The 27,647-nt window shown below is 38.9% G+C and overlaps 1 protein-coding gene across 3 annotated transcripts in view; it reads right to left on the reverse strand.

Annotated features, from left to right (window-relative positions):
- The window catches only part of setd2 (SET domain containing 2, histone lysine methyltransferase), a 114,260-nt gene extending 87,608 nt beyond the window's left edge, over positions 1-26,652 (reverse strand). For 2 of the 3 annotated variants that reach the window (XM_059973967.1, XM_059973961.1), the window contains exons 1-2: positions 26,020-26,652; positions 2,479-2,598 (exon numbers count right to left, since the gene is read on the reverse strand). In XM_059973967.1, the coding sequence (XP_059829950.1) occupies positions 2,479-2,598; positions 26,020-26,054 (155 nt within the window). In that variant the 5' untranslated portion in view covers positions 26,055-26,652. Of the gene's footprint in view, positions 1-2,478; positions 2,599-18,261; positions 18,946-26,019 lie in introns of all 3 variants that reach the window. The other variant, XM_059973972.1, reaches the window with a different exon arrangement.
- Positions 26,653-27,647: the final 995 nt, after the last annotated feature.

A 27,647-nucleotide genomic window follows, 5' to 3' on the forward strand; every position in this document is an offset into this window, starting at 1 on the left:
GTGTGTGTGTCCACCCTTGCCTGGGTGACGAGTCCACCACAGAAGAACGGTCTAGCTAAAGGACGGAGGGGTCACACTTGAATGGCCACAACAATGACACATCGACAGATCGAAATCGTAAAGGAAGGTTGGCAAAGACCATAGCTGTTACTGTTTGCACGCTCTCTTTCTCTCTCCAACAATTGCAACACATCGACCGACAATTACCGCAGCCTGCATGAAGTGAACTGAACTTTATATTTCCATCTGACAATTCATTATCCCCTAGACAACGATAGAGCTTGTTTTATTATTATTATTATACCCGCACTTTTAGGTTTAGTATTGCTAACGTATATTATCTGTATATTTGCCTTGATATTGTTTTGTATATTTTTACAAATAAATACTGTTGAAAATAGCATCACCAGACTCCAATGGACACTTCTATCTTTGCTGGTATGACACCCAGTTACGGGGTACGTAACACTTGTTGCAAGCCCAACATACATTTGCTGCTCCTTGATTCTCTCATCACTTAGCTTGTTTCTCCCCCAGTACCCACAGAAGTGCCTTTACTAACCTCGAGCACTAACCTTTATTGACTTGTACCCCTTTTCATTGCATTCTTTTGTGTAACTTGGAGACTGAGTTCCCAAGTAGTTCATAGCCTGATTATTCATACTACCAAAATTGAATCCCTCACATTTATTTGCTATTTACACTCGTCCTACAAATTAATATCTTACCTTTATTTATATCGACGCCTTCAGTTCTCCATTTGCACGGACTCTTATCCAGTTATACATACACCCAGATTTTATACAATATTTATAACTTCAAATCAGTGGCTAGAACACTAATCCTTTCCCCAGTCAGATTTACATACATGCTTGCAAGTAAAAGATAAAATAATTATTCTTAGCATGATCATTGTGCATCAAGGACAACCAGTTTACCTTTAATATACACAGAATCGTCTACTCTAGGATCTATAACTTGGCCTCATACTTTTCATGTACAGGTCCTAAAGTCTAAAATTAATTATATGACATGCCACCCTTTTCAGCAGTCTTGTGTAACTGTTTTGTAAATTATATTAAAAATTGTGCTTCAGAAATTTACCAAGGTTACAGATACTGCATGCCCCTCCCCCATAACCTCTACCATTGAGAACTAGGCATTACATTGATCACTTTGTAAGACAACAGTTTAAAATGCATTGAAATGCTTTCAGTAAACCAAGAAAACATGCTGTAGTCACACGGAGACCCAGACCATTAAAAGTAATAGGTTCTCTTTTCAAAGGGCATTGATTAGTGAGTTGGGATTCAATACCAATTACAAAAACCAAAGGTCTTTGAGGAGAAGGAAAACTGAAGGTATAGGGACTCTGTGCAGGAAGCCCACAGTAGTGCATAGAATGAAGAAAGATGCTTTGCACCAATCTGGCAACATAGCAAAGTAAAATGGTTGACCTAAAAGTCACATAATCCCTTTGTGTGTTTCATTCAAAATAAGCAGGACAGAACATTTTTATTCAGAGGAGGAGGAGGAGAATGCTATAGTACTTTGAATATTTAAGTTGAATAACATGGATGCATTAAAAAGGATTCTGGGCTGCAAGGTTCATTCTTACGCTGCAAAAAAATGCAAGCTGAGCCAATCGTATTGAGTGACAAACTTGTTAAAACTCACTGCATAAATATTAATTGGGAAATGAAGTTACATTAGCTGGTGTAGATCATGACTGAGATATGTTTAGAGTAATCAGTATGTTGCGAGAACAGGAAATAATTCACTTTTACAAGTAGTGGCTTCCCATGGCAATGAACATGCAAATCAGGAATAAAGGCCGATCCTCATGTTAATTGCCAGTTATTACCCTGTTAAAGTGAATGTTTTCAGGTTAGAGTGGAAATAAGGGAGGCAAACAATTGCCGATACATTTTGGTTTCCAAACTATTCTCACTTACATATTACTATTTTAAAATAATAGTTATGAGAATTTGCAATGCAACAATACTATGCTTTATTTATACCCTTCTGTAACTTTGAAGTCCTGCAGTGTCTCCCAGCAAGGAGGATGTAATTATGTAGATAACTTAGAAATAGGGAATTAAATTGAATTGACAGGTTAATTAATTGGATTAATAGCAGAAAATATACACCTATTAACAAAATAAAATTCATGAGAACGCTGTTATATCTTCTTCATTCCAACCTAAATTAGTACCTCCTTAGACTTCAGTACTTAGAAGGATATTGCCATTTCTAGCCTGGTTCATGTCTGCGTTCTCTAATGTCAACATGAGAGCTATGTTTTAAAGTAAATTTATAGTCAATACTTGTACAACTTTATAGAAATAACTGCTGAAAAATATTTTCAAATCATCTTCATATTGTATAGATTCCATAACCTTGGAACATCCAACCTTGGATGCAGAAGTGGAACACTCAAGTAAAAGCATGAGTAATCACAGGAATTGACTGTCTCACCCCATCGTAAGCATGTCTCCAGTGGACTGAACTTGAGGAGGCACCGATAGTCCAGGTGACATATGCAGTTCGGTCCATCCTTCCCTTGTCGGTGATGGAGGGTGAGGAGAGGCAGGAGCCCTTGCGAGAAGACATGAAAGACAAGTTAATTTTTTTTTCAAAGCTAGCAAAAAAAAAGACAACAAATTGAATGTCTCATAGTCAAAACCTTGTGCAAGTCATCACTTTGATGATACAGACTCTGAATGCTTAATGTCATACTTGTCTCCATCCTCACACATAGGTCATATAGTGAAGAAAACATTTGTCAAGAATTGTTTAATATTGACTAGGAACTCAAAGATTAATCTTCAGGACATTGAAAGAAAATTGGATACATGGCATTACAAAAGTAGAATTGTATGACTTAATTCTGCCAGATTATTACTGAGTAATCCTTTGCCTTCAGCAATACAACTGTACTTCCACTGTTGTTAAGTATTTTACACAATCAGGCACCCAGGCAACCTCTATAAGCCGAGAAATTAACAAGCCACTAAAACTCTTTTATATAGAGATGCTTCAATTAAACCAGTTTGACTACTGTGATCCAAACACACAACTGGTTCTACTTTAGTTGAGAAAGTACTCGTGACTTTTTTAATGCAGAAATAAGGGGACGCACAAACTAGTTTTCACCTAGGAAATCAGAAAAATGGTGGTACTGGTACTTAAATGAGTAAAAGGCAAAGATACATAAAATGTTCTGCAAGCTTCATACTTTGCAATGACCTCCCAAACAATGGTAGAAGCAAAACTTCCAGAATCACTCAATAACGAACTGGATAGAAAACTGGAGGAATCAGCTGAGGGGATGAATTAAGGTGATTTGTATGAATTCCCTCGTTTGCAGTTTTCTCTCAAGGGTGGCTTTCGTAAAACATTTATATCTGGGCTTCTCAATTTATCCAAAGCTCCTGAAAATTTTCTACAAACAAATTACATACTTTAAACATATTTACCGTGCAACTTTAATAGCTTTCAGTGCTCTGACACACTCTTATGAACATCTTTTGTTTATTTCCACCAAAAATGAATTTGTTTTGTGTAATACATCCTGACACACTCTAATTACTGTCTTCAGAAATCAGATTTTGGATGAACGAGACTTTCCAACCTATTCAAACTGCAAGAACACGTACAAGGCATGCACATTTTTTCCATAAAAGCTACATTTCTGCCAACTCTTGTTCAGAGGAAGGAACACCACATACCTGCAGTTATTCTCTTTCAGATGAGCAATAAACAAAGATTTCAGCACATCCCAAAAATACTTTACAGCAAATGAATTACTTTTTACTTGCATTAAATTAATATATTAACCAGTTTATTTATTTATGTGCTGACTGAAGAATAACCATTCAGTACTGTTAAGGGTCAGCCTAGATTGTGCACAAATGTCTCAAGTGGGATTTGAACAAGTGATCTTTTGGTTAAGAGCATTTCCAAAGGTGATGCATAAACAAATAGAATTCTACTCTTTCTCAAAAAAGTGCAAAGTTGTCTTAACTATTATCTTGGAAGACAGAAATGTTTAACAATTTAACTGAAAATTAGCATCTCAATACTGCAGCATTGTCTTTCTACCGGAACGAAGCATTATCCTGGATTCTGAACTTCAGTACTTGTATGATGGGTATGAGGGTTTGAAGTCACACTGCTTTCAATGGTGAGAGATTCACTGAGTCATGATCAACTCCAAATGACAGTTTTCCAAAGTGTCATTAAAGATTTATTGACCCTTGCCACAGTTATGCAATGTTCCTTGTAAAATAAGCTACTACTGAAAAATCAACTATATTCTTCTAAAAATCAGCTCACTGCTTTGAGTTGGTGGACTGTATTCATCTTCATGTCTGAATGATTACGCCATAGTTGTTACTTTTGATATTATATATAATCATAATATAACTATATAAATATATACAATTATATGTAATATAATATATATAATTATAATATATAACAACTATATTATATATTAATTTAATGCAAGACCAATTTTGATTGAGGTTAGAGGTAGAATCAGATGCATATCAACTCTGGAAGGGTTTGCAAGCCATTACTTCTTACAAAGCAAATGGCACATGGCAGAGATGCTTCATTTCCAGAGGAGCTCAATGCCTTCAAAGCATACTTTGAAAGGGAGAACAAAACTGCGGCGCTTGGTGATCCTGCGATTCCTGTTTTGGAAGCTGATCTCAGAATGTTTTTCAAGAGGGTAAACCCTCACAAGGGGACAGGCTGCAATGGTGTACCTGGTAGGGCTCTGAAAACCTGTGTCAACTAACTGGCAGGTGTGTTCAAAGACATTTTCAATCTCTCACTGCTACCGTCAGAAGTTTCCAACTACTTCAAAAGGGCAACAATCATACCATAGCACAAGAAGAGCAAGGTGAGCTGCCTAATGACTATTGTCCAGTGGCACTCACATCCACAGTACTTCAGCAAGTACTTGGATCCACTGCAATTTGCCTATCGCAACAATAAGTCTGCAGCAGATGCAAATGCGATGGCTGTTTACTCAGCCTTGGACCACCTGGACAATACTAATGCTTACATCAGGCTGTTGTTTATTGTCTACAGCTCAGCACTTAACACAATCATTCCTACAATTCTGATTGAAAAGCTCCAAAACCTGAGCCTCTGTACACCTCTTTGCAACTGGATCCTCGACATCCTCACCAGAAGACCACAGTCAGTGCAGACGGAAATAACATCTCCACCCTGATGACCTAATCTTCACCCTAATGAACCTCAAGGATATGAGTCCATTGCTCTGTACCCAGGACTGTGTGGTTACACACATCTCAAATACCATCCATACATTTGCTGATTATACAACTATTGCTGGCAGAATTTCTGATGGTGATGAGATGGTATACAGGAGTGAGATAGATCAGCTAACTGAGTGATGTCATAGCAATAACCTTGCACTCAATGTCAGTAAGACCAAATAATTGATTGTAGACTTCAGAAAGGGTAAAAAAGAGAGAACACAGAGCAGTCCTTATCGGGGGATCAGAAGTGGAAAGGTTGAACAATTTCAAGTTTCTGGGGGCCAGCATCTCTGAGGGTCTATCCTGGGTCCAACATATTGATGTAGTTACAAAGAAGGAATGACAGCAGCTATATTTCATTTGGTGTTTAAGGAAATTTGATATGTCACCAAAGGCATTTGCAAATTTCTACAGATGTACTATGAGCATTGTGACTGGCTGCATCACTGTCTGGTATGGGGAGGAGTGTGAACCGCATAGAATTAAAATAAACTGCAGAGAGTTGTAAACTTAGTCACCATCATGGACACTAGCCTCCCCAGTATCCAGGACGGCTTCAAGGAGTGATGCCTTAAAAAGGCAGCATCCATCATTCAGGACCCTCATCACCCACGACATGCCCTCTTCTGATTGGTACCATCAGAGAAGAAGGATAGGAGCCTGAAGGCACATACTCAATGATTAATGAACAGCTTCTTCCCTTTGCCATCTGATTCCTGAATGGACACTGAACCCATGAACACTACCTCACTACTTTCTTTCTCTTTTTTGCACAATTTAATTTAACTTTAAAAAAAAAGTACATTTATACACTCACACACTTATTCACTTTTAATTATGTATAGCAATTGACTGCAATCGCATAACAACAAACTTCACGACATATGCCAGTGGTATTAAACCTGATTCTCATTCTTGTTTATCATTGGTAAGGGTCAACACAAATCTTTAATCCATTTTAATCTCGAGGTTACATATTCAGAGGAAACGGCTTCTGACCTAGTAGTGAAATATTCCCAACTGGGCCACTTTTGTTTTTCCTTCAACCCAATTCCATTCACTACTGATTTTCCCTCTCACATTAAGATTTTATATATACTGAAAGCAGTAAACAATTACATAGATAGTTAACAGCTGATTTCTCACTGGGTCATGTGTTGTGATATAGTAAAAGATAGTCACAAAAAGGTATGTACTTTTCATCATCTTGATATGCTTGATGTCGTATACAGCAAATTAGTACTTTCAAACAGTTATAAATGCTAGAAATGCATGCAGGAAGAGTACATAGATAATAAAAAATATCCATATCTGTACAATGTTAATTTAGAATTAAATATGAACTAAGGAATAACTTCAATGCTCTCCTTTGAAATGTTGCCAGGGGATCTTATTTATACACTAATGATAGACTGTGGCCTGGTTTAAAATCTCATCCAGAATTCACAACTGCCAGCACTGCAGCATTTCTCCAGTATTTCACCAGAGTATCAACCTATATACACACACACAATCTCCCTGAAATGGGACATTAGACCTTCTGACTCAGAGTTGAGAGTGCTTCTAGGATTGATACTCAAATGAATAGATCAGCAACAAATGATCAAAGATTCAAAATTAACATCAGACATTTATAATTTTGAATATATTTATGTTTTATGCATTTTAATTTCTTTTCTTTTAGAGAAGCAGGACTATTTTGTGGAGATGGCTATCTTGATTGTTCAAGATATTTTTCAGGTCCTTTCAAACAATATTTTCGGAAACAGGTTCTCCTCACTGTCACTCCCATTCACTCTGACGTTTGAGTCCTAATGGAACACAGCTTCCTGCAGAGTAGCCGTGATGAAAGGATTCCCCTCCACAGAATCTGCCTGATCTGCTGAGGTCCTCCAGCATTGGAGTGTAGTACTTTTGCTTTTGATTTGGAAGCATGTATGCTCAAGTCTCACTAAATTTCTTTAACCATACAGTATAACCCTAGATAACTTATCAGTGCAATACTGCAGAGCTGAAATAATGGTCCCATATCTTGAACTTGACATGGTTGCTCACCAATCAGGTAGACGTTAAAGATCTTCTGGCTCTATTTAAAGAACAAATAAATGGGCAGATTTACATTTACATGGCATGTTTCATAACTTTAGAGCTTCCCAAAATACATAAAATCTCAGGGATTAAATCAAGTCCTGTGAGTCCTCTCCTTAGATTGCAGTCTTTATCCTTTTAAATGAATACACTTGGCACATTTGCTGATTCTAGTAACTTCCACATCTTCAGCATACAGCTGCATCCCAAGCTCATGAAAATCTCCCTCAGAAATTTTACATTTGATCCCCTCCAATCTGGCCTGTGCTCTGCCATTGTATTAAAATTACTTTAATCAAATTCACAAATGACTTTCTGTGTCTGTGATGTAGCTGGACTGAACCATTCACCTTTGCATTCAAGTCTCTGTAAAAGTAAATACAGTTGGCCCTCCTTATCCGCGGGGGATTGGTTCTGGACTCCTCGCGGATACCAAAATTTGCAGATGCTCAAGTCCCTTATTCAACCTGTTGAATGCGGTGGACCTTAGGAACCAGCGGAACCCCAGACCTTATTTAACCCGCCTCAGTTCGGTGGACATTAGGACACAGTGGCAGAGATCTGAATCCACAGTGTTTCTGTTCACAAAAATAATCACAATTGAAAATAAAGTGGAAATAATAAAGCGATTGGAAAGGTGAAACGCCATCGGTCACTGGAAAAGCATTAGGCTACGTCGGTCAATGATGGAAACAACTTTAAAGGAAAAAGTGAGAAAGGCTCTGCCCTGATGAAAGCTACAATTATTACTAAGCAACGCAATGGTTTAATTATTGGGTTTTGGGTTTTTGATCCTCCACATCAACCCGGCACGGTGGACAGCGCGCTCGGGAGTGGTCTGTCACTCAATCTAACTCAGCAACCTCTGTTCCCGAGCCCAGCGCTGAAAGATACGTTCTTAAGTGCTTTATATGCATAGAAAGGCAAAATATATCCGATATACTAAGACAAACGTTTGACTAACTGACGCTAAATAATATCGGATGTACCCGTTCCAACTTACTTAGTAAGAGAACTTCAGATTTTTTTCGATCCCGATGCACAATAACCCACGCACATCCTCCCGTATACTTTAAATCATTTCTACATTACTTATAATACCTAATACAATGTAAATGCTATGTAAAATAGTTCTTATACTGCATTGCTTAGAGAATAATGACAAGAAAAAAAAAGTCTGCACATGCTCGAACAATAAGTGCTGGATGAGTACTTCTGGGTTTTTGCGATTCGTGGTTGGTTGAATTCGCGGATAAGGAGGGCCGACTGTAAAAGGTACTTTGACAATGTCTGTTCCCACCATCCAACTTAAGGGGATTCACCCTGTTCATTTCACCGATCCACGTATGGCCACAGAATTACTTCTGATGGCTTCACATCAGCAGTTTTGACGAATGTTGATTCACAGAAAAGATCACCTGTCTCTTCATTCACAGATCAACTGTTGGGATAAATATTTACAGAAATCATCCAATTTCACACACATTTGGCTCCACCCTCTGCAAAACAGAAAATGCTAGAAACATTAATCTGTGGAGGAAGAAACACATCCAGTATTTTAGGATGATAACAAGTCTGTACTATCTCACTTAATTCTTGAAGTCCCTTTACAGCAATGAACTAGCTGTCCAACAGCCAAACTTGGATCAGTCACAAATCCCCCTAGCTAATGTCGAGAATTTCAAAACCAGTTCCTATAGAAATGTATTTTAACCACAGTCTTAGGCCAAACGGTATTCCTTCACAACCACAGCATTACTTCTAAATTTATCTATTTTCAAGGAACGAGGTTCACTATCAAGACCATTATTTCATGCCCCTATTTAACTGCTTTGAGGTAGTGGTAACCTATTTCAATTCTTGTGCTGAGAGAACTCATCAATGCTGTGTGGATTTGGATCAATGATAAAAGCTCTTTTGGTAGCAAGAATCACATAAAGCTATTTAGTCCATCAAGTGTTGCCAGCTCTCACATCAACTCCAACAATCCTATTCCTTCATTTATTTTCTCCATGACCTATTCTCACTTGCCCATGAATAATCCTTTGAGTCTCCCAACAGAACTTTACATAAGTGGTAATTTATAATGGCCAGCTTACTTATAAGCGGACTTTTTTGGGATATAGGAGGAAATCAGAACACCCAAGGGAAGACGTGGTCACAGAGGGAACATGGGAACTCCAACTGTCAGCACAGGTAAGAATTGAAACCAGGATGCTGGAGTTACGAAACTGCTCCGCTACCTGCAGTATCATTACGTAGCCCATTTTGGTGTTGGGTGTTTGGCAGATCAGTAAATTCAGTGCATTTTGCAGCCACTATGTGCTAGTAGCAAAGGCGATGAATTCTTAGCGGAATAAACGATGGATTGAGCTGTATTCATCCAGGCAAGTGGACAGTTTTCCATCACTTTCCTGACCTACAACTTCTAGATGGTGGAAAGTGGGTGTTCATGCACACCTAAACAATCTGTGGGTGGCTTCTTTCGCTACACTATTTATATGGCTGGTGTTACTGAATTGAGCTTCAGATCAACTGGGATCTCTAAGATACTGATTATGTAGGACTCACTAGAACTCACTAATAGGAGTGCCAATGAAAAAAATCTGGAGTGGAATGGTCCTGGCAAAATTCAAACAGTAAGCTATCGGTGTATATGTGTCACTTGAAAGGATTGCCAATGACACCTTTCATCACACTTGACAATGATGGGGAATAAACTAATTGAACAAGTAGCGGTTAGACTGGATTTGTCCTGTGAAGTGTTACGTACGCAGTTTTCTACACTGCCCCATAGACCAGTGCTGTAGCTGTTCTGATAAAGCACTATTGGTTCTGGAGCAGAGATCAACGTTGTTCAATCTTACCAAATCTTCAAATGAGAAACTAATTTCATATCCTCTCCACAAAAAATTCCACTTCCTCCCACTTATTTCACATCTCAGCAATGCACATCCATGCATCTTTTGTTTCCAAATTTGACTCTTTCAATATGCTACTTCAGTGTGTAATTAAAAATGAGACATAAAATTAACTTTTTCCAAAGAAAGATCTTTTTTAAAATTATGAAAGAATGGGGCAGAATAAATAGAAAAAGACTTCCTAGTGATGAGTGAGAAAAGCTACAAATACTTGACTAAAAAGGCAAAAAGTTTAGGGTGGGCAGCATGAGACTTACATTTAAAGATTAACATGGCAATGCTCCAAAATGAACTATAGGAGTTGGTGATTAAATAAAGATCCTTCAAATCTGCTTCTCAAGTGGAGAATAAACATCAACATGGCCAAATTGAGTCAAAGTCTCACTCCAGGCTGGTTTCAATTTACTTCATCTGATTTCTTATTATTTTCATTAATACACTGCCTTTAGCAGAAAGCATCACCCTTACAACCATCTTTCAAATCTACTTGTCGTAAAGAAGATTATCTAGCCATTTACCGCATTATTCTTTACACATTGGCTGTAATAGCATTGTGTTAATTACTACAGCTAGCGCAGTGGTTAGTGTGACGCTTTTGCAGTTTGATGTGTTCTGGACTTTAACTCTGGTGCCGTTCTGTAGGGAAACTCTTCATGTCCTCCCTGTGGAATATTAAAGTTTTCTCTGGTAAAACTTATCAGGTAGGTTAATTGGTCACTATAAATTGTCTCATGATTAGGTCACAGTTAATCATGTTTGTTGGCAGTTGCTGGCGCGGCATGGCTCAAGAGCTGGCGGGGCCTACTCCGCACGGCATAGTTAAATAAATATATAAATACCGCCATCATCATCATTATTATGTGCCGTGTCGTATGACATGGGTGATCATGGCCTTCTGCCCATCATAGTTCTTGGCAAATTTTTCAACAGAAGTTATTTGCCATTGCCACCCTCTGGTGACCCAGCCATTATCAATAATCTTCCAAGATTCTCTGCCTGGCATCAGTGGTTGCAAAACTAGGACTTGTGAGATGCACCAGCTGCTCAGATGATCATACACCTGCTCCCATGGCTTCACGTGACCCTGATCTGGGTGTGGGGTCTAAGCAGGTACTACGCCCTATCCAAGGGAAGAAGGACCTTACACTTCCTTTGGTAGGGACATGTCCCCACCTCGCTAGCTAAAATAAACCAACATCCTTGCTGTAAGTGATGGTGAATGAGTGGCCCAAAGAACAGAGGGACCCAAGAGTACAAGTACGTTGCTCCCTGAACGTGGAGTTGTTGTTAGGCAAAGTGGCCTTCATGCATCAAGGAATTGAGAATAGAGGTTGGGACATTATAGTGCAATTGTACAATGTCGGTGAGGCTGCCTGTGGAATATTGCACTCAAGTTTCGGTCACTCTGATATAAGAAGGCTGCCGGTAAACAAGAAAGAGTGCAGAGATTTATGATGATATCGCCAAGATTTGTGGGATTGAGTTACTGAGAAAGGTGAAGCAAATTGGGAATTTTTTTCCATCGGTGTGCAGAATGAAGTTTTTAAAATCATGAGGGTTAATGCACATAGCCTTTCTCCCCCCAGAGATGGGGAAATCAAGAACTAGTGGCTTTGTTGGGGGAAGAGATTTAATAGGGATCTGAGAGGGAACTTTTTGCATACAGAGGGTGATCAGTATATGGAATGAGCTACTAGAGGAAGCTGAAACAGGAATATTAACAACATTTAAAATACATATGGACAAGAAAGATTTGAAGGAATGTGGGCCAAACACAAACTAATGGTACCAGCTTAGATGGGAACCTTGGTTAGCACGGACCAATAGGGTCAAAAGTCCTGATTCCATTCTGATATGCAAATGCACTAATTTATTGAAAAACAAACAACTATATTTGGAAAAAAAATTTATTGACGTGAACCATTTGGGAATATTCTGGGTGCTAGGGGTTTTTCAAATTAAATCACACAAATTAATGGAAATCCTCTCAATTTGGCACACATTTTCAATTTAGATCTGGAAAGAAAAAGTCTAGGTGATATCCAATGTTCATATAATATCATTACCATATGAATCAGTGCTTCAGGAAAGAAGGGGACAGAACATGAGAATAAAGGTGTTGCTTCCTCAGAATTATTTTGTTTATGATAGAACATTTGAAGCTGAATACCAATATAATTTCAGACTACTTGTATCACACAGGAATTTAAAGAAACAAGAAATTAACCTTTATTGAATATAATGCATATAATTGCTTAAACAATGCTGACACTTTGCCACATAGTTCAACTAAGCTAAAAATGTTTTGTCGACTATTTTCACTTGTTTGCAGTGTCCTAGGGTTCTTGCTTAAGTGTCCAACAATAATCAGCCAGCATTGACAGATTCCAGTAGCCCTGATACCATTTCTCCATGACTGCAATGTCCTGATGAAGCTTTTCACCATGCCCGTCACTGAAGCACCAGGATTTGCAGGGAAGATGTCTAAATAGAAATGCAGAAAATGCATCTTTAATGACATGTTGCACTTTGTGGTTCTGTACGCTTGAAGCATGTTGTCAACCAGCTGCACGTAGTTTGGTACTCTGTAGTTGCCAAGAAAATTTTCAACAATATCCTTGAATTTCATCCATGCGATTTTCGCCAGTCCCACGAGAAGTTCCTCAAATTGCCTGTCGTTGATGACCTGTTTGATTTGTGGACCAACAAAAATGCTTTCCTTAATCTTGGCATCAGTTATTTTGACTTGAATTATGAATTGAAATAACAAATGTAGGTGATTTAAAAAAAAAGTGCGTGATTGGGAAATTTCATGATGCTTTCATGAACAGCAGCCCAAAATCCATAACATACTCCCAAAAATATTCAGGAAGCAAAATCTTGGTTGTCCAGTGTAGTTTCTCCACTTAGGAGTCATCATGAAAATGGATTCAATGAAAAATCTGATAAATCAGTTCTAGATTGCAGGAAGTATTTGCAACACACACAAAATACTGGAGGAACCCAGCAGGCCAGGCAGTATCTATGGAAAATGTACAGTCAAGAAAAAAAATGATGAGTAGATTTAAAAGGTGGGAGAGTGAAGAGAGAAAAACAAAGTGATAGATGAAACCAAAAAGGATGAAGTCAAGAGTTGAGAAGTTGATTGGTGAAAGAAATGCAAGGCTGGAGAAGGGGGAGTTTGATAGGACAAAACACCATGGAAGGTGGGGGGGGGAAGGAGCCCCAAAGGGAAGCGATAGGCAGGCAAAGAGATAAAGTGAGAGAGGGAAAAAGGGATGGGAAATGGTGAAGGCAGTGGGGGGGGGGGGGGGGGAGGCATTACTGGAAGTTCGAGAAATTGACGTTCATGTCATCAGGTTGGAAGCTACCCAGACAGAATATAAGGTGTTGTACCACAGGAGTAAGTCTTTGGCTTGTTCTGACTTGAATCAAGTGGTATAGAATTTAAACCCCACTTTTGACAAATCTGGAAAGAGGAAGCTGCAGCCCTGGTGTTACAGACTGGATTGATGTTCAGTGGAATACCAGAGTTCAGTGGCTTGGGATGCTCTCACTCCTCAATGCTCCTGCCTTATGCAAGCTACTGTAAAGATGTAAAGACTAAAAACATGGAAGCACAACTAATTTATGATCAGTCTGCGACTCCTGTTATCTCAAACTTATGAAATGAAACTATTTACACTGACAAATCATTTTTGGCTGCTTATACCATTACCTAGGAATATCCAATCCTTGACAAGGTCAGCAATCCTACCCAATAAAGACATGGCAACTAAAGCAGGTTAAAAAGATAATTTGATTATACACCATCTAATCAACTTCTGTGCTTAACTTATATCCCACATATAGCTGAATCCAAGGAATATGTAATTATAAAAAAGTGGTAGTAAAAGGAAGTATCAGGCAAATGGATAGAAAAAGAACTTAGCAACTCAATGTAATTTTGCTAGATGTTAAAGATGAGAAAATAACCAACCCAGTTGTCTCAAAAATTCCCAGTGCGTGCAGGCAATACACTGCTGCATTTTCTCCACTGACATTAAAATTTAAAAACTCTATATAAACTAAATGAACATGTTCTGTTTCTCTTCTATTTGAGAGAATAGTTTCTGTCAGTAATCTGTTATGTAGTGCTGAATGTACATATTGAATGTTTTGTACTCAGAATCTTCGTGACTTGCACAGATTATTTTAAATTTATCCCTATATCACAAGAAAGCATTAAATTAGTGGAATGTAACTGACAGTTCTGCTAGACATTAAATGGAAGTCCCACTTCTTCCTGGTGATAAAGGTCACAGTAGGATGCAGAATACAGTACTGGATAGTTTGAGGGAAAACTAGAACAAACACAAGAAAGAAAGTTTTCAGTCGGTCAGGAAAGAAGCAGACAACTTCAGATCAAGCACCATGCACTAGGAAGATTTTTATTTCAGATCCCGAGCATCTTATTTAACTTGCTTTGCGAAAACCAGCTTCAGAGAAAGGCATCAGATGATTTTAAGTCTGTAACTGCTTTTCTTAGTGGCTAACAGAGGAGTCTTAGGTCCCACACCACCAGTTCAGTTACAGTTGTTACCCCTCAACCATCAGGCTCTTGAACCAGAGTGGATAACTTTACTCAGCCCAACAATGAACTGATTCCATAACCTACAGTATGGACTCACTTTTAACCAATTTACTTACATTCAAGGACTCTACAACTCATGATCTTAATATTTATTTAATAATATTATTGCTTTTTCCCTTTTTTGTATTTGCATGTTTGTTTTTCATTAATTCTATTGTGTTTTTGTACTTACAGTACTGTTAATACTCACAAGAAAATTAATCTTCTCATGGTAGTATATGGTGACATATACGTACTTTGATAATAAACTTACTTTGAACTTCAAGAAGCAAATCCTTCTTAACTTGGTTGGCCTGTCTACAACTTTAATCCCATTTGACAGTAAGGCACAGGAACAGACCCTTTTTTTCTTGTACATGATTTGTATCCCTCCATTCATGAGTCTATCAAAAGCCTTCTTAAATGCCAGTGCTTCTACCACTACTTCTGGCAACCCACTCTCTGTACAGAAACTTGCCATGCTCACCTCCCCTCTTACTTTAAAAGCATGTCTTTTAGTATTTGATATTTTTACCCTGGGAAAAAGATTCTGTCTACACCTCTCACAATTTTCTAAATATTGATCAGGTTTCCCCTCATCCTCCAACACTCCAAAGAAAACTACCTGAGTCTGTCCAACTTCGTATAGCCCATACCCTCTAATTCAGGCAGCATCCTAGTTAACTTCTGTACCCTCTCCGAAGCCTCCACATCCCTCCTGCGATGTACACACCAGCTCTGTGGCAAAAAAAGCACAACAGCGTCTCTTCCATCTCAGGCGACTGAAGAAGTTCAACATGAGCCCCCAAATCCTCAAGAACTTCTACAGGGGCACCATTGACAGCACTCTGACTGGCTGTATCACTGCCTGATATGGGAACTGCACCAATCTTGATCACTGTGCACCACGGAGAGTGGTATGGACAGCCCAGTGTATCTGTGGATGTGAACTTCCCTCCACTGAGGTCATTTACAGCAGCGGGTGTGTAAATAAGCCCTGGAAGATTATCAGGGACACCAGTCACCCCAACCATAAACTGTTTCAGCTGCTTCTGCCTGGCAAATAGTACCACAGTATTAAAGCCAAGACTAACAGGCTACGGGACAGCTTCTTTCTACAAGCCATTAAACTTACAAATTCATGTGTCTGTACATTGTGACAGAGTTGTAACGCAAAGATTTTTTACTCCCTCATGTTGTAGGATGGATGCAAGATTTAAATAAATTCAAATGTGGTGAGCAGAACTGCACACAATACTCCAACTGAAGCCTAACCGAAGTTTTAGACAGTTGCAACATAGTTTCCTTACTCTTATATTCAATGTCTTGGCCGATGATGGAAATCATGTATTTATGATTTCTTTACAACCCCACCTACTCTTGTGGGACTATTAACTCCATACATCAAAGTAAGTCCCAGACACTTAGGATTAACTTCTCTTGTGGAATTATTTATCAAGCCACTAAGTTATACAAAAACACTATAAAAAAAGTCAACTTGAAGAAGCACCTTCATGACATAGTGTTTGGTGGTAGTTTCTCAGGGATCTGCAGTGATATGCATGTTCATAAAATTAAAGTCCAAAAGATTCCCCTGCATTGTTCAAAGGCGGGAAGAAAATCTTTCTGATACTAACCTGTGCTAAGAAAAGGTGGGACCCCTGATCAATTATGCTCAAAAAAGTCTAGTCATTCACCTCATTGTGTGATCTTACTGTGTGGAAATTACTGACTATCAAAAGGTGGCTTGATTTTAACATGATGCACAATTCTCAATAAGCTAGTGTGCAGGAAAGCTTAACAGCATGTTATTGCTTATTTCTCCAGAAACTGATTACAAAAGTAGGAAGATTACACTTCAATTAGAGAGCACTCCTAAGTTCACACCCAGAGTATTGTGTGCAGTATTGATCTATTTAAGGATGTTAAGACATTGAAAACATTCACAGATTTGTTAAACTGGAATGGGTGGGTTGCCTTATGAAGGAAAATTAAACAGGTTTAGTTGGCCTTCAGAATTGTGGGAAGCCACCACATTAGATCCAGAAGTGGATGTGGTGATGATGTTTTCTCTTGGGGGGTGTGGGGATGTGAATCAACAACTAAGGAGTCACTGTTAAAGATAAGAGCATCACCCACTTAAAGCAGATGTGGCAAAATTATTTCTCTCAGAGTTGTCAATACTTCTATCTCCTTCCCCAGGAGTAGGGTGGAAGCAAAGTCTTTGAATATTTTGAGGCAGAGGTAGATGGGTTCTTGATAAGCAAAGGGTGAAGGTAACCAGAGATAAGCAGGAATATGGAGCTGAGGTACAATAAGATCAGTTGCAGTCTTATTAAATGCTGGTGCAAGCTTGACCGGCTGATTAACCTTTTACTTTTTCTAATTTGCATGCATGCATGTATTTGTACATGTTCTTTATACAACATTAGGCACCCTTGGTATTGTTTACTGCTGGCTGTGCTCACAGAATGACGATGATGTTTGACTACCCACAGAATCCAAACAGCTCCCTTAATTACTCCTACTTCTGACTTACTGGACTACATAGTTCCCAAACTTTTTTTTAAAAGCACAGGTTAGAATCAGAAAATTGAATATTGAGGGTCCGTTCTAGGGAGTAGACCAGATGCAGATCACTGCACTCTGGTGCAGTGGGAGCAGTATACTCCTAGAAGTACTATCCTTTTTAAAATATAAGGAGGCATAGTATGCTGAAACAGTTGGACAAGGATTGGACTCCCTGCTGTCCTGGCCAACCCTACTTTCTTCCCATCATCACTTTCATAGCTTTGATCATTCACATCACTGCTGTCTGTGAAACCTCAAAAGCAAAAGCTGGCTGTTGTTTCCAATACTACAATAATGATCACACGTCAAAATTCTTATTGGACATCCAGTGTATTTATAACTTACAAATTCTTTATTTCCACCGCACCAGCACCTAAGCTCACACATTGACAACTGCCAAACACGAGTGAAATGACAAACACAACTCAGTACCTTTATGTTTATTCATTAATGAGACTTGGCCACTGCTAGTAATGGTAGCAATTTGGCTTTCCCTATTTGGAATTAAGGTGGTGGTAGTACTGAGTCACCTTTATCTATTACAGTCCAAGTATATGCTCTACGGATGTTCTGTTTTATAAAAAATAGCCACAGAAATGCTGAGAAATTTACAGGCCGCAATGACAGGCCTAGAGCGCAACTTGCAGCTAACTGTGTCCCCCATCAAATTCTTTCTGTGTACACAGAATGGCTGTAGCCAGTATTGCCATCTATTATTTTTTTCTAAAATACTGCTTTTATGTCAGAATCAGATCAGTCACTCCCAACTCACCTTTGTATTTCAGCCCTGCTGTCTGTCCATCTTTGGATAAAGATTGCATTGAGACTTGGAGGAAAGTGGTCCAGGTGGAGACCAAAGAGAGGTTTGGTGAGCAAGTTACTGGGTTTAGGAACAATTTAAGAGCACTAACATTGATACCTCCTTTCATAATGCTGATGATTCAGAGAAGAGCAGTTGTATAGTAACTCCACAGCTTTGACTTGTCTTGCTTTCTATGGACAGGTCACATATGGCCAATTTCCACATTTCTGGGTAATAAGGTGTCACAGTCAACACACAGATAAATGTGCCAGAATGTCTTTAGAAGTACAGCCAGGTTTCTGAAGCTTAAAAGTTTGGGCTATTTCTTGATATTATACACGAGCAGCTTTGCTGATGGTGGAGATGTCAGTAGATGGATCAGCCACTCAGCATTTCTGGGTGACCACAGCTGCAAAAGTTTCAACACTGTCCTTTACAGTCAAGTGTAAGACTCCACCATCTTTGAGGGCGAGGATGCTGAAGGATCCTCCTCCTTCCATTAACTGTTATATCGGTCCAATGGCTGGATGTGGCAGAAGTGCAGAGTTGCTGAACTGCTGTCGTGGGATCATAAACACAAGAGATTCTGCAGATGCTGGAAATCCAGAGTAACACACACAAAATGCTGGAGGAACTCAGCAGGTCAGGCAGCATCTAAAGAGAGGATTAAAGAACCGACGTTTCAGGCTGAGACCCTTCATCAGTGTCATGGGATCACTTAACACTCTATAAAGCACTGTATCTGGTGTTTTCAAGGATGCTGCTGATTATTGCTACTTTACAAGCAATGCTTAACTTAAGTACATCTGATGGTAGATTTGCTATAGTCATTTACACAGTATTGTTGATTCCTTGGCTTGATGACAATGGCATAAAAAGAAACACCAGGCCATGGAGTAGTGGATCTTGATGGCATACAGATCTACTGCTGCTGATAGCCCATAATGTAACATGAATATGCAGCTTTGAGCTGACTGACATGTTCTAATGTTATTGCATTTAGCATCAGGGTGCTGCCACTCTTCACCTCCAGACAAACCTTGCACCGATCACTCCTAACATCTGTTATAACAGATGAATCTGTGATAAATAGACTGAGCCAGACAGATTAATGCAAAGAAGGGCAAGCAGGTTTTCTCCCCCTTGTGTTGGTTCTTTAACCACCTGCCCCAGCCCGAGTTTGCACTCTTCACTTTGTCTCTTTCCCAAAGATAACCTCAGTGACTCCTGCACAGAATGAGGTGAGAAAAAAAACTTGTGTTTATCTCATCACCATCATTCCTCTGTTATGTCCATCTCATACAAGCTATTTGCCTAGGTGATCTGTCCATTCCTGCAGTGGAGAATTCACTATTATGTAGAAAGACACAGTGACTGAAAAGGTACCAAATACTAACAGGGAAACATCACAGATGTGACCAGTACTTGATGCTTAGTTAATTTGCCTGTGTGTGGTAGATCATTTCAGAGGCCATTTATAAACATAATTACCATCATTCTGATGTTATGTCTGAATTTTAAAGATCTGGTTCAAGTTCTCAAACTGCCACAGCAGTATCTGAACTCTAGAGCCTCTATACGTCCAGTGCTGTAAATTAACTGTTCTGAAAACCAAACTACATATGTGAGTGCACAGACAGCACCTCATTTTAGATAAGATGTTAACTATGGTGCACATGACAGTGTAGCACTTCCCTAGAGCTGTATTTGTCAGCCCAGACTGCATACTTAACTAAGGCTCAAATTTGCAAACTACAACTCACTTAATATAATGTAAGCAAAACAAAGGCAGTTATTTATCTATTGAGATGCAGCTCGTAGCCATGTAACCCTGCAATCCAGCAATTTAATACTAGACTAATTACACAATTTACAACAGCCAACCTACTGACTGCAAATCTTTGGACTGTGGAGGAAAATGGAGCACCTGGAGGAAACCCACATGGTTATGGGGAGAATGTACAAACTCCTTACAGGCAGTTATACTGGAAATTGCAGCACTTTTTTCCACACATTTCATGACTTTCAGGGGCAGCTCAGGTCAAAAGCATCTTAATTACAGAATGGTGCTTTTTTTTTGGAAAAAAAACTCAAGGAATTCAAAAACTAGATAGAAACTATTTCCTCTAGAAAAAGATGTATAATCTTACAACTAGGTTAAGCTCTTCACAAGTACGTCCATGTAAGAAAAAAAAAATTGGAATTCTTCCTCCTCAGAAAGATTCAATTAAAATTCTTGAACTTTGAGATCGATAATATTTTGCTGGGCAAGGATAGAAATGGATATGGATCAAAGTTGATTACACAGAGGAGGTATAAATTTGAACAGAACAGGTCTGAGTTACCATATCTTCTACTTTTAAATTATCTGTTAAACACTGAACTACATTGAATTACAGCTCTGACAATAGGGATTAAACCAATTAAAATTTGCATTTGGGATATGGAGGATACTGACAAGTTTAGCATGCATTTCCCACTCCTGGTGCCAAGGTGGTCATGCATCCTCTTGAATAGGATGGAGATACATACCAGTCAGGCTGCAATGGAAAGATGGAATAGGCCAGAGGAGCTGACTGAACTATTCCCCTTCCTACAAAAGATCAGTGTTATTTCTGACCTCCAAATATAACTGACCGCTTCATATTCCAAAGAGATGATGTTCCACAAATACTACACCTAAGGGACAGAGCCAGCTATGCATCCACAACATTTCAACTGCAGAACGCTATCAGGTACCAAATGTATGTCAGCTCTCACAATGTCACAATTATAGTGCAGAAGATGCAGTACATTAGGTTCTGCATCTCTGATAGCTTTGGGTAGGTGGAGCCTTTATAGTATGAACATTAACCTGCCTGGTTTTAATAGTCCCAGATTTGCATGGGTGAAGCGGAAGAAAATAAATTAACAAATCCTACGAAAAATTTGCTCGTGTGGATGTTGGATGAAGACAGGAATGGCTGCACCCCAGAAAGCTCCAACAATAGAATTGTCTCTAATCTTTCAAATAAAAAATGGACATCAACATTCAATTCTGCATTATGGCTATCTGCCCCTTGTCAAGTTGCTTCTGATGTGCTCAAGAGTGAAGTACTTGAGAATTCCCATTGCCAACAGAAATAAAAATGTTTAACAAGGTCAACTTTGTGGGGATTTCACTTCAAGTAAATGAATGGGATTTCAATCTGAAAACCACAAATATACCAGGCAAGTGGAAATACTAACTCAAACTAAAGTATTTATGATGCTATTTTGAAGAGGGAAATATTCTAGAAAATATTTTTTACCTCAACCAGAATCACAAATCACAGTTCAGTCAGTCAATTGGAAATACACAGACTGAACGTGTTGTAATCTTGAGGGAAAAAATAAAACTGCTGGAGTATCTCAGTTGGTCAGGCAACACCTGTAGAAATGGGAATGATTGATGTTAGACTGACACCCCTTAGTCTGATGCTCTGTGATTTCAGTCTATAAGGGCAATATGAGAGCATCCTTCAGGAGGGTGAACCCATGGAAAGCATCTAGCCTCTACGGCACACCTGGCTAACTACAGCAGGCTCGTGCTAATCATCTGGCTGGAGTGTTTAAGGACATCTTCAAACTCTCACTTCGGCATTCTGAGGTACCTATCTGCTTCAAGCAGGCTTCAATTATACTGGTGTCCAAGAAAAAAAATGGTAATCTGCCTCAATGACCATCGTGCTGCAGCAATTACATCTTTGAGAGGTTGGTCTTGAAGCATATTAACACCTGCCTGAGGAGTCACCTGGATCCACTCCAATTTGCCTACTGTCACAACAGGTCAACATCTGTTGCCATTTGATGGGCTCTTCACTCAGCTCTGGAACACATGGACTGTGAAGATGCATGCATTAGGATGCTCTTCATTGAGTACACTATAGCTCAGCATTAACACTATCATCTCCTTGAAACTAACCAACGAACTCTAAGACCTAGATCTCTATATCTCCCTGTGCACTGGATTCATGAGTTCCTCATTTCTAGACCCCATTCAGAATGGCCTGGCAACAACATCTCCTCCAAAATCATTATTTGCATGGGTGCACCACAAGGCCCCCTGCTCTAATTGCTTTATACATATGACTGTGTGGCCCTACTCTTATTGGCTGAATCAAAGCTGGTGATGAATCAGCACATAGGAGGGAGATTGAAAATCTGGATGAATGGTGTCACAGCAACAACCTGTCACTCAATGTCAGCAAAACCAAAGAGCTGATTATTGACTGCAGGAGGAAAAAGGCAGAGGTCCACGAGTCAGTCCTCAATCTAGTGAATCAGAGGTGGAGAGGCTCAACAACTTTAAATTCGTCGGTGTTACCGTATCAGCGGATCTGTCATGGGATCAGCATGTAAATGCCATCACACATATCAGCATCGCTACTTTCTTAGATATTTGCATAGGTTTGGCATGTTACCTAATACATTGACAAACTTCTATAGATACGCAATGCAGGTCCTGACTGGTTGCATCACAGCCTGATATATGAACACCAGAGTCCAGGGATGGAGAATTCTACAGAAAGTGATCACAGGCAAAGCCCTTCCTACCATTGAGCACATTTATAAGGAATGCTGCTGTAAGAAAACTGGATCCATGATGAAGACCCCACCATCCAAGCCACACTCTCTTCACTACTACCACATCAGGAAGACGTACAGAATCCTTAGGTCCCACATCACCACATTCAAGAACAGTTTTTATCCATCAGGCTGCTGAACAAGCTTGGATAACTTCACTCTCAACTCTGAACGATTCCACAACCTACAGGCTCACATTCAAATACGCTACAATGCATGTTCTCAGTATAAATTTATTTTTTATTTGCATAATTTATCTTCTTCTGCACATTGGTTGTTTGTCATTGTGTACTTTTTCATAAATTATATGAATTTATTTTTATGCAAACATCAGCAGGACAATGAATCTCAAGGTAGTATATGATGACATATACATACTTCAATAATAAATTTATGTCACCAGACCTGATAAAGGATCTTGTTCTGGAACAGTGACTGCCTATTTATTTCCATAGATGCTGCCTGACCTTCCGAGCTCTTCCAGCAGTTTGTGTACGTTACATAAATGTTGTCTCATTTACCTTTTCTCCTCAGGGGATCTCCTTCACTTCTCCACAGGTTTCAGATAACCACAGGATAACATGGTTTAGTGAATGGCAGAAATTAAACTGGCAAACCTCAAAAAATTTGATTCCAGTTCTTGACTGGAGCCAAAAGGCACTGACCTGAATGTCAGTCAACAGAAAAAAAACGACTGTGATTTAGGAAATAAGTCAACCAGGGCTTCTGCACCATTTTGTTTAATCGTATGGAAATCACCCACAAGGCTGGCACTTACTGTCCCACCATTTTTACGGGGGGTGGCAGGCTGCTTCCTTGAGCAACTGCAATCCATGGTTGTAGAAACTGATACAACTAACTGGCTGCAGAGAACATTTAAGAGTTGGATGGGATTGGAGTCAAATATGGGTCAAAACTGATATCCTTTGGGAAAGAAGCTTTCCACTGGTTACCATCCAACTGTTTAATAGAGTAATGTTATATGTTTTATTTCTGGGATGTATAAAACAAATGAAAGTCTTTAATTCACAAAATATTAGTTCAAGCTTCAGAGTTGGTAATCTGGTAACAAACATGGTCTTAAGGTTTCTGGTCCCTCCTTTTTTGGCTGCTATTTTAGGCAACTTTGAGTCGAACGGCCTGCAGATCATAAACTGAAAATGCCTGGACTTCTTCGATTTTCTGTTTTATATTCAGCATTTTTTTGCCGCTGTTTGCGCAGTGCTTTTTTTGCATGGGGGGGGGGTGGTGTTTGATGGTTTTCTTTGTTTCATGGCTGTCTGTGGGAAACATGATCTCAAGGTTGTATACTGCATATATACTTTGATAATAAATGTACTTTGAATCTTTGAAGATACAACATTAATAATCAATACTAGGCTACTAGAGATGAAAATGGCAAGCTTGGAGGTGCAGAAAATTAGATGAGCATTAAACTTAGCTGGGTTACTCTTTATGGTACAATAATCACCACCTTAGCTCATACATTAATGGTAAAAAGATACTGTGGGAAGCCTATTCAGTCTGTAGTCCCATCATTTAGTTGAGGCATTAAACTAATCTCTCTCAGGTGGTTGCAAGAGATCCTTTTTCAAGTAGAAGTTTATTACCCAGGTCAATAGTTTTCTTTCAAATAACAATCAAAAATAGATTATTTGTTTATTTATTTCAGTGTTGCAAGAATTTGATGTGTGCAAATTGCCCACTGCATTACCTTACAATATAACCATAATTAAATCTTGAAACTAATATGTATGAAGCACTTTAGTGAGGGAGTACACTATATAAATGCACGTTTGTTTGTTCAGAACTAAACTAGGTCGTGCTGATTTGAATACAAATTCTATGCAAGCTGAACAGCAAGGTAAAGTAGTACAAACAATATAAATTGAAAAGCAAAAAGAAACTTTGCATGTGCTAAAAATCTAGACTGGGGTGAGCAGCATTTTAAGGAGTTACTTTGAAAAAAGCAAGTCAATCCTTCTGGAGTACTCCCTTCGCCAGTTCTGCTTAAGTATAATGAAGGGTTTTCACCAGCAACACAAACTCAACTAAAAAGAGATTTAAATACTTACTATTTCCAAAATATTCCAGGGTTTCTTATTTTAAAATTATGCAGTCAGAATAAAATGTGTATGAAGGACTTCCTCCTGCTGACAGTAGAGGTTAAATAAGGGCTCTATTCTTATTTGAATAATGTTTCAATACTAAGAAAGTAAAATTCTTCCTGTTGCACATGTGCAGATTTAGGGAGAGATGTAGTTGATTTGTAAGAGCAGGATGTGTAAAAGAAAAAAAAAGCCCTTACTTGTTACAAAATTCATGATTATTATTTTCTTTGATGGCTGTATGAATTTGTGATAACAGCTTTAAGTGACTCAAGATGGCATCCAACTGTCTTCGTGGGTAGTGATGGTCACTGTGCATTTGTTATTTTTTGGCCTGACTGTTGCTCAGTCTGCTGTGTGTTACTCACGCTTCTGTCCAACTATGTTCAATGAGATGGAGACAGTTGCCGATTGTTTTATACCAAACATCAGCACTTTGCCAAGTAAAACGAAGCCTCCTGAATGTAGTCTCCACTAGCCCTTCCCTGTAAATCTAATCTTCCCACAATTCTCCTTTTTTCTGCACTGCTGTCCAATTAATCTAACCAAGACTGCTCTTATCACCCTTCAAAATACCGTACCTACCGCCACCCTAAAAAAGCCAGGTGTCGCAAGATTCACCACCCACCCATTAGAATTACGCGAGCACCGGGGATTTCAGGCCTACTACCATCTCTCCCCAAAGCTAACTCGTGTGCGTCTGTGTATTTCTTCTTTTTTCAAAGTTTACCCACCATTTATTTTTCCTTCAAGCTACACAAAGAGTGAAATAGTTTTAATTAAAATAGGGGAGGAGGGAATTAAAACACGAGGAAGAATGACCATCACGGGGGCCTGGGCTCCAGTCCCTTTTGGACCTTATGCCGAAGCACTGGTTCTCCGTCTAAATTCTTTACTTTTTGCACTCTTACCTCAAGCCACATTTTATTTTTTATATTAAACTTCACTAGAAACGAATCTGATGACAATTAAATAAATTATGTGATAAGAATAAAGAGATATTTCGGTTACTTACTCGGTCGGGTGCTCTGGGTCATAAGCGTCCCCCATCTTCACCGAGCGGCGCTATTTTACTCAAAACATTCAGCATGAAAAACGAAAAAAATAAAACAACGAGGGGGATAAAAAACCTCCAACGATTTTCTAAGCCGCCGTGTAAATTTCTTTTCCACCTTTGGAAGGTTCAGACTTCTGCTCCGGGACTGACAACTCGACGTTCCGAAATTAGAATCCCGGCGCCTGCGACGTTCCAAAATCGAACCTTTTTGTATCAATTCTCCCTTTCGATCCGATACAAATGTTGTCCTTCAGTTTTATTCCATGCTCGCTGCTGCTCCGCCACCGGCCGCCGGCCTCCTTATGGAATCCACACTCGAACTCCCTCTTTCTAAAACATCCTTCCCATATTTAAATATATATTGTACCTTGTGTGTATATACACATATAAAAAAACACCAGGCACGCGATCTATTTAATCCCCGCTTCGCCTCTGCAAAACAAAATGAACGCGAAAAAATTCTTCCATCAGAAAATAATGTACTTTTTTATATTTATAGCCATTTTAATTTGTCTTCTGTCTTTCTGGTTCCCCTTTTGCTTTAAGCACACATTATATTTGTCTGTGTTTGTATTTTTTCAACCTCGAGAAAGAACACTAGGACGATCTACGTCGCTCCGTAACCAACGGAAATGAACCGAGAACAGTTTTTTTCGATGCGACTGGGACTTTCCTGTGAAATTGACAGTCATCCGGGCCAACTGAAAGTGTCGTGCCGGTTTATGAAACTGACTGACATAAGAGATATTTTATTATGTTTCGTTTGTGAGGAGCTGCTGTTGAAACTGATCAGGTTTGTATTTGTTTTGTTGCATTTGTTTTCTGGAATAATTCTTGTTACGACTTTTAATCTAAAATTTTAAAAAATCTGCATCGGACTAGACGTCCAAGCACGCTTGCCAATATTTCAGTTTGTTAATTCGATACATAAAGATAAATTGGAAAGAGAATGCTGCCACAAATAAAGGAATTGAGTTTAACGTGAACTTTTTAAAAACTTAGTGTTGGGAGGATGAGGGGCAATTTCATAAATCGTTCGTCAACCTCCGGGCACTTTCATTTTTTAAACCTGATACAATGCCCAGACAACAGCCTGACCAATTGGATTAATATATAACGCTATAGTATGATAACGCGTTGAGTTTTTTAGGGACAACAGCATGATTTGGGAATCCTCCAGGTCTTTGCCAATACTGAATCTTACAGAACAGGAAGCGGCCATTCCATGTTGTGCCAGTAATTTTAAAGAAATTATTAATCTAATCCAAATTATTTGTTGTTTGTGCTCACATTTATTTTTGTTTATTTCTTTGAATATATATCCAATTTCCTTTTGAAACTTGCTATTGAATACTATTGGACTATGTTTCAGGATATACTGTACATTACAGATATGTGAAACAAATTTGCCTCATCTCATTGCTTTGGTCCTTTATCTTTTTTATTCCAAAAATATACTATAGTCACTAAAATACAAGTACCTATCTTTTCTTACATTCATTGTACCATCAAGTCAGGAGACTCTTAAATTTGCATTAATGATACTTATTTATTTTTCCCTCTTTTAACAATTCACCCATGAAGTG

The sequence above is a fragment of the Hypanus sabinus genome, chromosome 1, assembly GCF_030144855.1.
Source record: "Hypanus sabinus isolate sHypSab1 chromosome 1, sHypSab1.hap1, whole genome shotgun sequence".
Taxonomy (NCBI): domain Eukaryota; kingdom Metazoa; phylum Chordata; class Chondrichthyes; order Myliobatiformes; family Dasyatidae; genus Hypanus; species Hypanus sabinus.